Genomic DNA, 17225 nt, shown 5'->3' with positions numbered 1-17225 from the left:
GGTTTATATAAAGGCGTGCAAGCACTTATCCTGCAAAAGAATTCCAAAGCACAGTATATGCTCTGCAGAAGTCACAATTTGAATTTAGTTCTTGGAGACATTTCAAAATCATCTTCTCTTGCAAATTCATTTTTAGGGACTTTACAAAGCATATATAATATTTTTGCAAGTTCTGTGATACGCTGGGATATATTAAAAGAGCATGTCAAACATCTTACTCCAAAACCACTGTCAGAAACGAGGTGGGAATGTCGCCTCGAAAGTGTGAAATCTGTGAGATGCCAAGTACCACAATTTTCTCTAGCTTTGAAATACCTTTATGAACATACCAGTGACACGAAAACGAAATCCGAAATCCAGTCAATCGAAAATAAACTTACTTCATTTGAATTTTTATTATTAAGTTTGGTCATTTGGTATGACATACTGAATGAAGTAAATATTTTGAGCAAGATATTTCAAAATTCAAATATAGATATCGGTACTGCAAATTCACATTTAAAAGGCCTTTTAATTTTTTTAACAGTATCGTGAATCGGGATTCAAATCTTCTTTAATAACTGCAAAGGAAATATCTGAAGAATTACAAGTGACATCTAAATTTAAGAATCAAAGAACTGGACGAAAAACAAAGCAATTTTGTTATGAAGAAACCGATCAGCCTATTTCATCAGGCGAAGAATATTTCAGAATTTAATATTTTCTAGTCGTAATCGATAGTGCGATTATTTCTTTTAAGAAAATATTCGAAATTTATCACGAACATGAGACATCATATGGTTTTTTATATAATTCGGATAATATTCAAAAACTGACTGAAAACGATCTTCTTAAATGTTGTAAAGACTTAAATACGACCTTGCAAGACGATATTGATTGCATTGATTTATTTAATGAAATCAAAATTTGTCGTCGAGTTTTGCCTTTCAGGATCACAATATTTACTGAAAAATAATTTATTTGAATTGTATCCAATTTTTGTTACTGTTCTGAAAATTATATTAACCTTATCAATTACGTCGCACCTGCAGAAAGATCTTTCTCAAGATTGAAAATAATAAAAAATTACTTGAGATCTAGCATTAGTCAAGAACGATTTACCTCCTTAGCCATTTTATCTATCGATTCCGAAATAGCCAAAAACTAAATTATGATGATATTATCAAAGAATTTGCTATAAAACATGTAAGAAAATGAAACAAAAATCACATATTTGACCTTATTCGATTAAGTCGCATACCAAATTGTATTTTATAAGTATATGAAGCAATTATTTTTCTTATTTGATTTATTAAAGATTTTTTTGTAATTGAAATGTTAATTTTATTAAAATAATTTAATTATTTATCATTTTCATGTAATCCTTACTAAACCAATTTGTGCTATGTAATAAATACCAAAATGCAATAAATTATTTTGTTGTACGAAATTTGTACAAGGCCCCCCCCCCCCAATACAACTCTGCACCGGTCCCCGCTTTTTTCGGGCCGGCCCTGGTGGACAATAACTTTAGAACCAGGTTTCCTGAAACCTGTGACAAAGAATTTCGCGTTCAGGTACAGTGTGAAAGATATTTCCAACTTTGATCTTTCAAAAAGGTTTTTTTTGAATGACTTAACACTCATCCCGTTAATAATAATAATAATAATAATGGGATGAGCGTTAAACGCAGTCTAGAGGCCTCATTTTAGGAGGGATGGGATCTGTTGGACGGGTGCAGAGAAGGGCAGCTAGATTGGTGAGGGTAACAAAAGAAAGGCTTCAATTTTGCAAATTGCAGTGGCTGGCAGAGACAGACTGAGTCAAAAATTCTTATTGATAGAATGTATCAGAGGTCAGAATGTAATACTGAAAATCAATCACACCGGCCTCCAGCCCACTGGGATTTCACCGGTAAGTCTTATGGCTAGTCCGCCTCTGGAGGCTGGAGAATAGGCACCTGCAAGAGGATCTGATTAAGGTGTTTTAAGGCAAGAAATGCTGATGGCATTTATCCTTTTGTTCAGACTACCCGCATGAGGGGTGGGACATAAATTCCCGCATGAGGGGGGGCATAAAGTGTAAAACTTTACACTACCCGCATGAGGGGGGGGGCATTAATTCAAATTGAGGAAGGATGGTTACAAGATAGATGTGCCGAAGTTTGTCTTCATCCAGCGGTGGTTGATTATTGGAGCAAACTTCCATCTGTTGTTGTGAAAGTGGGTAACTTGAATAAATTCAGGGAAGAACTAGATAAAAACTATTGGAGGGATGGACAGGTCATGTGAGAAGTTTTTGGGGTGGAGGAGGTGATGCTTTATAATTTGTTTTCTTGCATTATTTGTCACTACTAATACCTCAAAACAAAAATGCAGTCTATTTTATTACCGTTTGAAGAGATATGGGTTCGAATGCCGTCCTAGACTGGTGTTCAAGAGTCTTTTTAAGAGTCTCTTCAATCGAGACTGGTAGATCTCGGAAGAAAGGAGTAAGGTTTTCTCCACGTGTTAATTCCGGCGCTTTCAGCCAGCACAGTGTAAAATCTTCCAACGTGTGAGCACACACTTCTACAGACAAAATACACACGGCGTGTAGCCTTAGATGCTAATGCGTTATATAAATCATAATGCTTTATTGTGTAATGATTATATGACAGTAAATCAGTTCTTAACCATCGTTACTATGTGATTTTTTAATTCGCAGATACAAGATTGCTTCCCGAGCATTTCTTGAGAGATACTGGAGCAGGTAAGAACATGACAAAATCTTGTGTTCATTCATTTATACTAAAACTGCCTTAATTAATCGGTTACTTTTATGTTTTTATATTTTATTTCAGCTCGCCTTACTCGGCTTATCAAGCTACATGTCATATACAAGTTTTTTGACCTTGCAGACAGGTGAGTCGTTAACAGGAGTTCCAGTTAAATAATGAGGGCTAATCAAAAAGCTTGCATTTTTACTTGAATTTATGTACAGACACAAAATTTTAAGCATTTCTGTTACAATACAAACGTTCCTAGCAACAAATACGTATTTTCAATGGAACAGCGTTAACTTTTTCCAGTATTTTAGTGAAGCGTTAGCGAAATTATTGTACATCATAATATAATACTATTTACTTTAGCCATTGATCAGCCATTTAGAAGTTAAGAAATTAAGGTACCCATGAATCAGAGTAACAAGAACACGGATCAGCAACCGTATTATGCTCGATTTCCAAAGACGTATTTTCGTAGTTATTAAAATCTCCGTTTTACTCTCAGTTTCACCCACGCCCCATCCAAAACCCACTGATGTCCTAAAAGGTAGTCTCATCTTTCCAATTAACAGTAACTACTGGTAATATTAAAAAATAAATTTCCTGTATACTCCGGGACGAACAGTCAGAGGAGATCACAACACCATATTTAGCAGTCGTGGGCTTGAATCCCGATGACTCATATTATGTACTTATGCACGCTTTTACTTGACCACTCGGCTACGGCGGTCTTAAATCCTTTACCTTTCATTAGCACTCACCCCGTCTTTGCTAGCACTTCAGTTTCCTTCACTCTATTAGCTACAATACGTAACTATTTCGATTAAATTATTAATGAACTGCATTTCTAATGTAATAATAAATCACAATTCGATTAACATCACCACTGATGTCACGGTTAATCAACTTCCTTAAGATACTACTTTTGACAGCGGTATTTTAATAATGCAGTCTTTGTTACAACAAATACGTCCAAATTACTGATTCGCATACTAATTCTGAATCTGTTTTGTTTATTTGTAGCCGGACTAGTAACCCAAATGTAATCAGAGCGTTCAGACTGTCACTGTGTCTTACCATCGTCATTCATTGGATCGGATGCCTTTACTATCTCATCTCAGAGGTAGGGTGGATCAAATTACTTTTTCTGAGTTTCCTATGTAGAAAGTAGACTTATTAGAGCTAGCACTTATTTTAATAAATAGGTCACATAATTTTATTCATCATTTTCCTAACTCAGAAGAAATCTCGTAAGATAAGCCAAAGTTTGAAATTAACTTACAATTACAAATTCGATTTCAAATTACGGTTACTTTTAAGGCACATTGAAATTAATATACAGGTATTAATATATTCATATATTTTAGTTTAACTAAATTTAATTAAATTGTAATTTAAATGTCTTTAATGATTTTAAAACTGGTTGCATAGTTCATGAGGGCGAAAAATAACCATAGATAGCATTTAGGGAGTTTCCTAATTTATTATTTCTTTTCACTATATTCCTCTTTTATAATAGAGATTATTATTTATTATCTTCTATACATTAAAATAATTTTCCTCCTATTGATATTTATTCAGCCAATGGGAGAAGAGAGATGCGGGTTACGTGGTAATACGTAACACATACAAAAATACGTAACAGAAGCTTTGTTTTACTGTGGTAAAACAAGCTTCTGTTTAAGCGTGATCATGCTAGATAAACCTCGTGCATGCGCTTTGTTTATCTAACATGACCAGGCGATACCATTCTTGATTTCCATATGTAATGTATTTATGTATTCATAGCTAAGGAAGAGACACACAGTGTCAAAAGCTTCTGTAAGTATTTTATTTTATTTTATAAAAAGAAGCGAGCGCAGCGAAAACCCCTAGTTATTATTATTTGTTTTTGTTCGGTGAGCAGTCCCTGTGTTTTGCCCCAACATTGTGTGAGACCAATCTGATTATTATGTTCGTTGAGGTGTAAAGTTTGACTATTTCGGCTTACGGTATTTCCCACCGGTGGCGCCTGATGGCCCCGAAAAGTAAAGATGGAGAATTTCAGCGGCAGTAAGCGAGCGTCGTGTGTCTTATGGATTGGTGAAAGTCAGTCTGTCACCACTGCACAGCTACGTTTACAACGAGAATATGGAAAACAACCAACAGAGCGTAAAACTATTGCATTCTGGTATGCACATTTTGTTGCATTTTTTTTTTTTTTTTTTTTTTTTTTTAAATTTAATATAGCTGCAAGTTCCTCAAACAACAGTTTGTCATATCTTACGTAGAAAGTTAACAATGAACCACCATAGAGAAACTCAGAGCCAGAATTGTTGCAGCTGTTGCATATGTGGATGTCAACATTCTCATCCATGTGTGAGACCAGCTGCGATACAGATAGGGCGTCTTTCGCGTTACTATACTGAGCATTTATAAATTGTAAATTGTCAAAAAAAAATTAAGATTGCTATAATGAAATGCTTTGAATTATATCTTTATCCTTTTTCATTTCAAAGTTATACTTTCTTCTAATCAGGATCTAATTCAGAATCACCTTGTACAGCGTTTGTGGCGCCTAATTCATATCGTATCTTAACACTCGTATATGCAGTAGCGCATCTAACAGTGCCTATTTTAGGCAGTGCCTGTGGCAAGTGTTTCACTTTCGTATCCCTAGCGCCTGCCCTGCTCGTACTCGCATTTCTTAGATACTGTTGATTCTATGATTTTATAAATATTTCATATATACTGTTGATTCTACAATTTCATATATTTCATATTTCATTTTCTTAGATTTCATATATACTGTATGGGAATCACTCAGTGTTCAGAGTTGGGGCCCATACTGTTTTTAATACTTATCGGTAATACTGAAATGGACATAAAGTTTAATGTGTGTAAGCTTGTTGATAATACAAAATTGTGAAGTCAGGGTACTACCCCAACAAGACCTGGATAAATTAGGCAGATGGGCTGAAAAATGGTAATTAAGGTTCAGCATTGATACAATTAAGGTTTAACGTTAATAAATGCAAGATATTGCATTTGATAGCAGTGATTCCAGAATAATGTACAATTTGAATGGAACCAAACTCAAGGTAGTTGATATTGATATTTATTACTTAAAGCGGTGCCAGCCAACCAATGGAAACTCCGCTGTCAGTTACACATAATTTAGCAGTACTCTTATATACTCCCTCTCCTGTTTGCCCAAGTACAGGGAGGGAATAAACTTCCCATGACCAAAAAAGATTGATATGAACAAATTGAAAATAATGAAATTACATGAAAAATAAATATACATATAATTAAATTACATGAAAAATAAACATACATACAGGGTGTTTCAGTTAAACGTTTCAGAACTTCTAAGAGGGGTAGGGTACATCCTGACAACTTGAAATCATATAGCAATGTGGGGTCGGAAATGCTTTCCTGAAGCGGTGTTGTACACAGAAGCACCATAAAGAAAAGAGACCGTAAGTGAGAAATCGTTTTAATAATACATGAAAAGAAGCAAAAGGTACATGGATTAAAGTAAGTGTTCGAAGTTTCTTCCACGGGCTACAATGCACGCCTCACATCTCCGACGCATGGACATCCGAACATTCTGGAATACTCCAGGCAGCGTGTCCAGACACAGCAACCGGAGGATTATGCACCTCGTATTGCTTTCGCACAGTGGTACCTTGGAAAATGTGCTACAAATCCCCTTTTTCCTGCTGAAGTGTTGTTTTCCGATGAGGCATCCTTCACAAGGGAAGGAATTTTCAACACGCATAACGACCATATCTGGGCGGTCGAGAACCCGCATGCAATACGACGTCGTGCAGCACAGATTCGATTTTCGGTCAATGTATGGGCCGGTATTATGGGAGATCACCTCATCGGACCTTACCTGTTACCGTGTCGTCTAACCGGACCTATCTACTTGATCTTTCTGCAGCAAGTATTGCCACAACTTTTGAGAGATGAACAGATTTCTGCATCGACGCAACAGACAATGTGGTTCCAACACGATGGAGCCCCTGCCCATTATAGCGGAGATGTTCGTAACTACCTGGATGTCACATTTGGTCAACAGTGGATCGGACGTGGTGGTCCTGTGCGTTGGCCTGCTCGGTCACCCGACCTATCATGTCTTGATTTTTATTTCTGGGGTCATATGAAATCGCTAGTTTATGACACCCCTGTTGACAATGCTGAGGAGCTGGTTGCAAGAATCGCAGTAGCTGCCGAAGAAATTCGAAATTCGCCTGGAGTATTCCAGAATGTTCGGATGTTCATGCGTCGGAGATGTGAGGCGTGCATTGTAGCCCGTGGAAGAAACTTCGAACACTTACTTTAATCCATGTACCTTTTGCTTCTTTTCATGTATTATTAAAACGATTTCTCACTTACGGTCTCTTTTCTTTATGGTGCTTCTGTGTACAACACCGCTTCAGGAAAGCATTTCCGACCCCACATTGCTATATGATTTCGAGTTGTCAGGATGTACCCTACCCCTCTTAGAAGTTCTGAAACGTTTAACTGAAACACCCTGTATAATTAAATTTCAGACAAAGTCAAACTTCATTGGAAAGAGCTTCATCTGTTCACAGTCTGCTGGAAAGCCAGCAGCGCCAGGAGCTGGAGTTGCACTGGATATAGCAGACTCAAGCCTCTACGATTTCACAGAACTTTAGGTAATTCAGCACAAGGAGGTGGAGTTGCAGTGGATATAGCAGACTCAAGCCTCCACGATTTCACAGAACTCTTTTAAGTATGGGGGGGAAACCTGGAGGTAACTGTACAGCCCAACATGAAGTTCTCTGAGCAGTGCAGACAAGCTACTAGGCCAGTTCATAGGACTCTGTCAATGATACAGAAATTTTAACAGCAGGGACAACGGGTGATTATACCGTTATATAAGGCAGTAGGAAAATGTTGGGTCGCATTGTCAATACTGCATACAAGTTTGGAAAGTTCGTTTTAGGAAGGATGCAGCTCTGTTGGAATGGATAGAGAGAAGAGCAACAAGATTAGTCCGAGGCAAGAAAGGTATTCTTATCAAGAAACACTTGAGCTCTGTAAATTGCAGAGTTTGGAAGCTATGCATTTTCGAAGAGACCTGACTGAGGTGATAAACCAAATACGTATAGCATCCATTGCGTTTCACGGATGATATGCATAGTGGGACACAAATGAAATTGGAAAAGGATTGCTGCAGAACAGATGTGGAAATTTGTCATCAGCTAAAGAGTAATTGATTGTTGGAATAAATTTCCACCCGGTGGTGTGAAGTTTGTAGTTGAAAGAAGAGATGGGTAAAGGAAGGTTTTTTTTTTTTTTTAAATGTCTAATGCATCATTTTGCCAGTACCAATACATATTGGTACTGGCAAAATGATTAAGTGCAGACACCCGGTTTTTGGGTAGGTCCGAATACGGTTTCACTCCGATTGTACTGCTCCATGATGAAACTGAGTGATACCATGTGAACTTTTTATTTGTTCCGGATTTCTGTTGGATACATGCATACAAGAAATGTTCTGAACAAAAATTCATAAGTGTAAACGCACCTTTAATGTGACCTCCCAACCCCCGGAGAATCGTTGGTGCGAACGAAGAGCTCCTCTGAGGTCGACACTCTCTGAGCTAGACTAAAGCCAACTATGGCAACGTGTGGAAATGGAGTTTAGTGAGTTGGGATTTAAGCTGACACTAATAAAAATATGCCAATAATGTGCCATTAGTGACTAGTTAAATTCATGAAATGCCAAAAACAGCCTTTCGTTTGTTAGGTTAGGGATGACGGTTGGCTGCTTTTCTTCTGTCCAGTGGTCGAAAATTAAGGAAGGCAATGTACTATGCTGTAGCAAATGCAATTTGATATAAATTAATGCGTTTTATATAAAGTGGAATGTCAAAAACATAAGTTAAGATGCTTACGGTTTTTTTTTTTGTTTTTTTTAGCATGAAGGACTAGGTACAAACAATTGGGTATATACCAACGATCCCAAGAAGCAGTCATTTCCCAGGTAAGCCTGTGAGAATGACAAAATTAATCTTTACAATTAGTCTCCCCCCCACCAAAAAAAAGAAAGTGTTCTATAATTTAATATTTTTTTCCCTTTTCAATATTACTTTGATTTTTTTTTCTTTTATAAGCACTAGTTTTAATCATGTTCTGTTAAGTTTTGAAACTAATCTTGGAGCATAACAATTATATTTTCTTTTCTTCTTTTAGGAAATACATCGTGTGTCTATACTGGTCTGGAATGACCCTCACTACTATAGGAGACTGCAATCCTCCCGAGACAGATCTTGTGAGTATTGGACTCGCGTGTAACACAGTTGGATTATAATCCATCCTCCCAACACTGGGTGGAAAAGACCTGAGTGCGAATCCTGTCAATAATGCGAGGAATTTTGGTGGGTCTTTTTTCACAACGTGCCTGAGCTAGTCAGTCTCCGGCGAGGGTAGCATGGTTTTTTCTCCCGGAAACTTGGGTTTTTCGTCCAGCATATCGACCAAAGAACACGCGTAGTTTACAGATATATTAAATACGGCGCAATATGGCCTAAGTTGCTGATGCGCCTAAAACCATACAACAATTTGTATTTATACCTCACTTAAGACATGCATTATAGGAATATTTCTTTAAAAGTAATTACGACCTGTCAATTTTGCGTTACTGAAAGTTTAATGCTGTCTGCTTTTAGCATCTTTTAACTGTGAAAATGTTACCTTCATTCATTTTACTATTTCCTTTCAGAACGTTATAAAGTTCTATCAGATTTTCCTCCTAAGTTACTAAGCTCTGTAGCCCACATATTCGAAGTCTCCTCTCGTATGGGCATCCTTTGCCAATCTAATCAAGCGCGTTTTCCTGTCCTTGAATCTTTTCAATACGCTAGATGTCAATATTTAGGTGTGTAGTCCTCATACCCGGAGAGTATTCAACTTAGTCTTACAACTGATGGATCGAAACTCCCCTCCTCCAAATCCTTTTTTCCTCTACCATTTTTAATCCAGCCCCTCAAAGTGCCAAAGTTATTTTGGAGGTTTTAATTCACCAGTGTAAAACTTTGCATACTTCAATATTAAAATAACTGCCACTTATCTGATTATCCCTGAAGGACCACTGCTTAACACTGGTTGTTAACTAGTCTCTCCTCGTCTGCAAATTCTGACATCGCTGCCAACAGGAAATATAATTACCGCCGTGAAAAGCCATAAAATAATTCAAAAATCACTGATTTATGAATATCAAAACAGAAGCGGTCCTATCACCGACCTCCAATGCACGCGACTTCAAACTTAAACCATTCTGAAGAGAAACCATCAATTACAATCCTTTGCCTCCTTTTTGTCCAGTACGTTCCAGCGCTTGTATGGCAATTTTTCATGCTGAACCGAATCAAATATTTTTCTAAAATACAAATGCACAACGTAAAGGTTATTTTCTGAATTCAACGCAGGACTGAGTTGGATTCAGATAATAGTTTGTAAGGTTAGTTAAATAAGATTATCTCTCCCCTGTGCTGCGCCCTCTTAGGAATATCATTTCTGTCTAAGATGAACTTGTACTATATTAATCATAGCCTCCATGATTTTCTCTATACTGAAGTCAGAATGATCAGTTTGTAGTTATCTGTTTCGTTCTTAGAAACAAAACAACTTATTGTTTCTTGTTATCTTCCAAAATGTATTGAGTCATCTTACCCCTTCGAAGTAATACTTAATTCCAGAAGTCATATGATAAACTGCAGTACAAGTAAAAAGTAAGGCATGAATAGGACAAAAAAAGATGGGACGATAAAATGGGCCTAGAGTACTTCATTAGGGGTGTGACTATTCATCACAAGTTAAACAGACGACCTAGCTCACCCTTAACGATTCCTAAAACATGTAGAACGGATAGCGAGAGAAAACTGCAAAGGTACCCTTGATGAAGACTCGAGATACAGTTGACAGAACTGGTATAACTATAGGACCAACAATCATCAGAAAAATACTTCATAGAAGGGTCGCACAACTTCGTAATATCTCCCGGCAATTCATACCACCGTCTATCCGTGTAGAGAACAGAAACATCGAACATTACAGCAGAAGTAGAAGGTGATGTGTGTGGTGAATCACACACACAGTTCAGGCATTAGGTGCAGACACCCGATTTTTGGGTATGTCCGAGAACAGTTTCACTCCGACTGTACTGCTCCACGATGAAATTGAGTGATACCATTTGTTCGTCCTACATTCTGAACAATCCTGCCTTATCTACACTGTGGAAATTTTTTTAAGAGGGACCGTATTTGTAACACAACACTGTCACAAAGCACGGTGAGTACAACAGCAGTTTGAGGAGAATAACGAGGTGAATGTATCATTCTCGGTCTCACATCCAAATCTGAATCCAGCGGACACTTTGGGATATTTGAGAACCACAGCTGAGAACTGGAACAAGATTCCCTAGTTCAAGTGGAAAATTAGCCGAAGGCTTACGGGTGGGCTTTTTTCACTCCGTGGCTAAGTTAGTCGGTCTCAGGAGTAGATAGCAAGGTCCCCCCCCCCGAGAAACTGGGGTTTTCGCCCAGCACAAACAGACAAATCGACTAACATACGCAATCAACAGACATAAGACGCACAGCACGGCAGATGAATTTAATTAATCGGGTGGCCTAAATATAATAGTTTTTTTTTTTTTTTTTTTTTTTTTTTGGGAGAAACAGAGTAAGGTCTCCACATACCAAAAACTTTACTCTTATGAATTGTCCTCCACAGGGTTTTAATGTCATTAAAACCCATGGTGTCGTACTTGATATTAAAAAAATATTGTCTAGGTAGATGTTTTATTTTTTCATTTAGATTCCCAATAATACGTGATAGAGGACAGTTTATATATACGTGTATATGGATTGACGATACATCTGAGTCCAGTCAAGCTCTCATCATCATCATCAGCCATTTTCAATCCACTGCAGGATGAAGGCCTCTCCAGCAACTTTCCAGTTCCTTCTGTTTTGAGCACTGGCCATCCATTTACTACTCGAAAACTCATGAATTTCATCTATCCATCTCCGCCTTTGTCTTCCAGGTTTTCTTCTAGCTCCTCTTGGGTACCATTCTGTTATTTTCTTAGTCCATCTGTCATCATGTCTTCGAGCTATGTGTCCTGCCCAAGACCATTTTAGTTCTTTAGTTTTGATAAGAATGTCCTTTACTTGAGTTTGCTGCCTAATCCATGTGTTTCTCTTCTTATCTAACAGTCTGATTCCCAATATAATTCGTTCCATTCTTCGCTGTGTAGTTCTTAGCTTCTCTTCCATTCTTTTGGTGAGTGTCCAAGTTTCACTTCCATAAGTCATGGTGGGGAGTATACATTGATTCATTATTTTACGTTTCAGACAAACTGGGATATTGCTCTTCAGTATGTGACTATATTTCCTGAATGCTATCCATCCAAAATTTATTCTTCTCTTGACTTCCAGCCATTTATCATTATTACAGCTAATAACTTGTCCCAGATAAGTATATGACTCCACCTTTTCAATTACTGCTCCTTCAATCATTATTTCCCTTTCCGTGGCATACTTGTTCATCATTACTTTTGTTTTAGCCATATTCATCTTTAGTCCAAAATCCTTACTAACTGTGCATAACTGATTAAGATTTTCCTCTAATTCTTTGGGATCGTGGCTTATGACCACAATGTCATCTGCAAATCGTAAATGGTTTAGGTACTCTCCGTTCACATTGACTCCTTTCTGCGACCAGTCTAATCTTCTGAAAGTTTCCTCAAGGGCAGCAGTAAACAGCTTCGGAGATATTGTGTCTCCTTGTCGAACTCCTTTCTCGATTTTAAATTTGCTACTGTCTTTGTCTAGTCTAATAAAGGATGTAGCACTCTCATATATTTTCTTCAAAATCATAATATATGGAGTATCTATGCCTTGTCTTTCCAGTGCCCGAAACATTGCCTTATGCTGTATGGAGTCAAATGCCTTTTCATAATCCACAAATGCCAGGCATAATGGTGTTTTATATTCATTTGCTTTCTCCATTAGCTGTGATATTACGTGAAGGTGATCCATAGTTGAGAATCCTGTCCTAAAGCCAGCTTGCTCTTTCGGTTGATTCTCATCAAGTATTCTTTCTAATCTGTTAGTAATGACCCTTGTGAACAACTTGTAGATATGGGATAACAAGCTAATTGGTCTATAATTTCCAATTTCTGATTTATCTCCTTTCTTATGCAGCAAAAATATGATTGCATTATTCCACTGCTTAGGCATCACACCTTTTCTAATGCACTTTGTGAAGAGCCTTGCCAGTTTTTGTGTTATGTCTCTTCCTCCCAATTTTAACAACTCTACAGTAACTTCATCTTCCCCCGGGGCTTTCCGATTCTTCATTTTCTTCAATGCATGTTCTACCTCATCAGGAAGAATATCGGGTATGTCGTATGTGTTGCTACTTTGCAATCCATCTTCTCCACTGCTGGTATCATTCCCTCGCTCCTTGTATAATTCTCTATAGTAGTCTTCTGCTATTTGAATTATGCCTTCTCTGCTGTTTATAAGTACACCATCGCTATTCTTCAGTTTCAGTATCATTTGTCTTTCTGTATTACTGCTCATGGCTGCTGATTTAAATCCTTTGTTTTCCCTTAATGCTTGTTCTACTTTTCATAGTTAACTTTAATCTCATGATGCAATCCCTTAAGTGTACTTCCCTCAAAATAACTGGACATATTTCGTTTACTTTACTTGCCTTCGGCCTCAAAAGTTTTTCTAGTAAACAATATTTTGTAATTTTCATATTGTTGATTTCAAAGTGCTCAAGTTCAATAGTGCAGTATCTGTTCAATGCGAGACAGGGCCATGTAATGGTACCAGGGGACAGAAGAAGTGTTTGGTTTTGAATATCTCTTTTTATTTTAAATATGTTATAATCGCTTAGGAAATATTTTTGGGCACACTTCTGTGTTGAGACCTGGGTGCATCACATACAGTGCACCTCCCTTTTGCAAGGAATCCATTCAGTTCATCCTCTATATCAGCTAAGTATCAATGATCTTCTCGCATCCATTACATAAGGACATAATCTCATTTGCTCTTTTCTTCTTTGTACTGTGCCAGTGATTTTTCACACTGGGCCTTTGCGAGCCAAACCATTTTTGTGGTACTATTACATATCAACTAATAACATTTCTATGCTTCAGAGCGTTTTATCGCCGTATAACAGTCCCACGCCAGTGGAGTGCGGGCATATAACGAATCGGTGCAATGCACTGGAGCCTCAACCAAAGGGGCCTCTAAACGCTCCTAACGTTTTTATATTGCACCAATAAAATTAATCATAGCCCTCTTTCCTGAAATTGAAATTCCTACCCTTACCTTTTAACAGCGGGGACCTTACTCGTCATCCTTAGTACTCTGTGATCACTAACCTAGGATTCATAATTCATAAACCTATGGACAACAGAGCATCAGACTTCTTGACAGAAAACTAATTACGAAACATTAATAAAGGCACAAATTTAGAAATGGACAGTTGTATGTACTGAGCTTTTTTATTATTATATTTTATGTTTTGAAGACCTATTTTAAGTGTTTACTAGTTGATTTGTGTGTTAAGTGCCAAAGTAAATAAGGCTATGAGGGGTCAATAAGTGTATGTAAATTGCATGTATTATGTGATCTATTTATCTGTTTGCTGGACGAAATATCCGAGTTTCCAGGAGAAAAACTACGCAACCCTCACCCGAGATTTCAATAACACAAGCACGCTGTGAAAAAGGCCATAAAAATTCCTCAAGTCATTGACGAGATTCTGACTCAGGTCTTTTCCAACCAGTTTGAGAAGGGCAGTGTTCATTGACTAATGAATCCTATTTCATTTGTATTCTAGAATAGGTAGAAAACAGCGTAGAATGATTACTTAATCAGCAGAAAACGCTCTTAAAATTAATTCTTTAATCAGTATAAAATGCGCTTAGAATTAAAAATGAATTCTGTAAAACAGTATTTAAATTATTATTTTACAGGGGGCGACGATTATTTGAATTAACTGGGAAATTCGCCGATATAGAGTATCAATTTGCTCACATAATGGATCATTTTCAAAGGTCTTAAAATTAAGCGCTCATTTTTAAATGACCGAAATTGTTGATTTTCATACTCCGAAATTCGGCAGCCAAATTAGTATCATGAACACCATTTTTAATTTTTGAAGGATATCAGTTTTGCCACCGATGATGGACAGCACTACGCATTTCTGCAATACAAAGGGCAATGCGACGCAATACAGGATACGTTATGACACTCGGATACTTGATTACAAATATAAAGAGACTGCAGCAAGCAGAAACCTTGCTTTGCATTACCTCACTGAAATTTTATAGACTTTAAAAAGAATGACGCAATCACGGTACTGAATGTACAGTATTAGTATTGGTCAAGTTCAGTTGGGCAAGATTTCATGTACTGTTTGTTCACAATTTCACGTAAACAGAATACGAAACACCCATGCTATAAATTAAATTATAGTATAACTTCAAACGCTACTTATATTTCAAAAAAGGGTTATATCACCTGTTTTAAAGAAATAAGAACACGTCCCAATTTGGGTTTTTTATTTGCTAAATAAAATTAAATCCAGCTTCTCGTTAGCTGTTAAAATAGTTTCGATAGAGTAAAATAAAACTGAGAAATCTACAGTCCATGCGTGTAACGATCTTCTAGTTTCGTCATGGATTCAATGAAGAGTGATTTTTTTTTTTTTTTCTGATTTTTCAGGTTAAGATAATCCGACGTCACGCTGCATCTTGTTTCAAATAAAATAGTGAAACATAAATATGTTTAATATCTTAACGCCTATAGTTTTTTTTTTCCTTTTAGGAATACGTTTTCACTGGGCTTACTTTCCTAATTGGTGTCTTCCTGGTGGCTACTGTTGTTGGCAATGTGGGCAATATAATTTCCAACATGCATGCAACAAGGCAAGAATTTCAAGCGAGGTTAGTATTTCTTGGCTTATTCAATGTTTTAATTTAATTTAATTAACGTACTATCTCATATTCTGGGGGAGTGATTTTCGAACTTTTTATAGTGGTGAAAATCTCTCTCTCTCTCTCTATATATATATATATATATATATTTTTTTTTTTTTTTTTAATTGTTATTATTTAGCAACTTCGAGAAACAGTTCGAAATTTTTTTTAATTTTTTTAGTAATCACCCGTATAATATCTTTTATTGATATAAACTCGTCTCCCAGTTTTTTGATAAACTTCAGGTTTGGAAGCAACAAGTGTTGTCGAGTAAAAGTTCCCCGATGTCAGCTTCTATTGCTACTCTGATTTGTGGCAGTAGAAGCGAACGTTGGATTTGATTTGTAATTTGCATGTTCTCAACAAACTTGTGCATTCTTTTTGTTCCTGGTTTTCTTTCCGATCCTTTTTTTTTTATTTGTAAATAAACAAGCTTAAAATATTAATAGTTCCCAGAAGATATTAGGCTTACAATGTCCTCAGACATCATCATCGTGCCTAAAGAGTCTTTGCATGTTTTGAGGGAGTATGTGCAGCACAGTTCACTGAAAAGCAAATCTTATCTATATTTTCAAACTATCTAACAATACCAGGTGACAGCTCATAGCCAAGTATTAACGCTCTACAGGAGAAAACAAATTCGCAAAACAATGTTTGATATGGGTGGAGCGAATTTCCGAATGATGGTTACTGCTTTTTTAAATTAAATATTAACTCAGAGAGTAAGTTATAAATAGTTTTTCAAAACGTTACAATGTTTAATGCCGAATACAGTTTGGAGACATTCGTAATTAATAGCGATTTTCTGATACCAGATTTAGTAAGTTTGCAAGCGCTCGATAAACTTTAGATATAAAAAAATAGCTATGACGTTTTCAACACTAAAAAAATAATAAAAGTAACAATCTAGCAGACACATACCAAGCAAAATATATCACACTAGGTACATGTCATCTTATTCTTTTTCACAATAAAAACGTCTTTAGAGGGGTTAGTTGAAATTTTACTTCACGAAAAAGCGTTACGAAAAAAAGGTGGGGTAACGTAATATCCATGTTACGAGGATGGTAGAATATGAATTCACTGGAAATGTTACTGGTAGAATGAATTCGATTTATTATTATGGTTAAACAATTCACCTAATTGTTTAAACATAATAATAAAAACGAATCAAATTTCAACACAGGAGAAGTCCACATGCACATATATTATTATGATTAAACAATTGACCTAATTGCGTTTTTTTTTTTTTTTGATGAAAACCCCAAACACGAGAGGTATTAGAACCTATAGTACTTAGTACCGTGCTTGGGTTGGAGATTGAGAAGACGAAAGATGATATTTGTTGACATTAGACTTGAACTTCTGTAGACTGTAATTTTCAGGAAAGACATATGAAGGTTGTTCCAAAAAACGGCAGTTGAATGAATAAACCATGAAGATGAAAAGTTGGTTCTGTGAGTT

General features: G+C 36.6%; 1 protein-coding gene across 1 annotated transcript in view; it reads left to right on the top strand.

Annotated features, from left to right (window-relative positions):
• The window catches only part of LOC150084713 (cyclic nucleotide-gated channel alpha-3-like), a 100136-nt gene that overhangs the window by 45627 nt on the left and 37284 nt on the right, over positions 1-17225 (top strand). Inside the window, exons 6-11 of the mRNA XM_090376328.1 lie at positions 2686-2730; positions 2822-2882; positions 3767-3866; positions 8680-8744; positions 8954-9032; positions 15610-15728. Coding sequence (XP_090232454.1) covers positions 2686-2730; positions 2822-2882; positions 3767-3866; positions 8680-8744; positions 8954-9032; positions 15610-15728 — 469 coding nt within the window. The remainder of the gene's footprint in view (positions 1-2685; positions 2731-2821; positions 2883-3766; positions 3867-8679; positions 8745-8953; positions 9033-15609; positions 15729-17225) is intronic.

The sequence above is a fragment of the Mastigoproctus giganteus genome, chromosome 6 (assembly GCF_048544385.1).
Source record: "Mastigoproctus giganteus isolate SK-2022 chromosome 6, ASM4854438v1, whole genome shotgun sequence".
NCBI classification, from domain to species: Eukaryota; Metazoa; Arthropoda; class Arachnida; order Uropygi; family Thelyphonidae; genus Mastigoproctus; species Mastigoproctus giganteus.
Note: the sequence above shows the minus strand (reverse complement) of the source record. Positions and strands in the feature narration are given on the sequence as shown.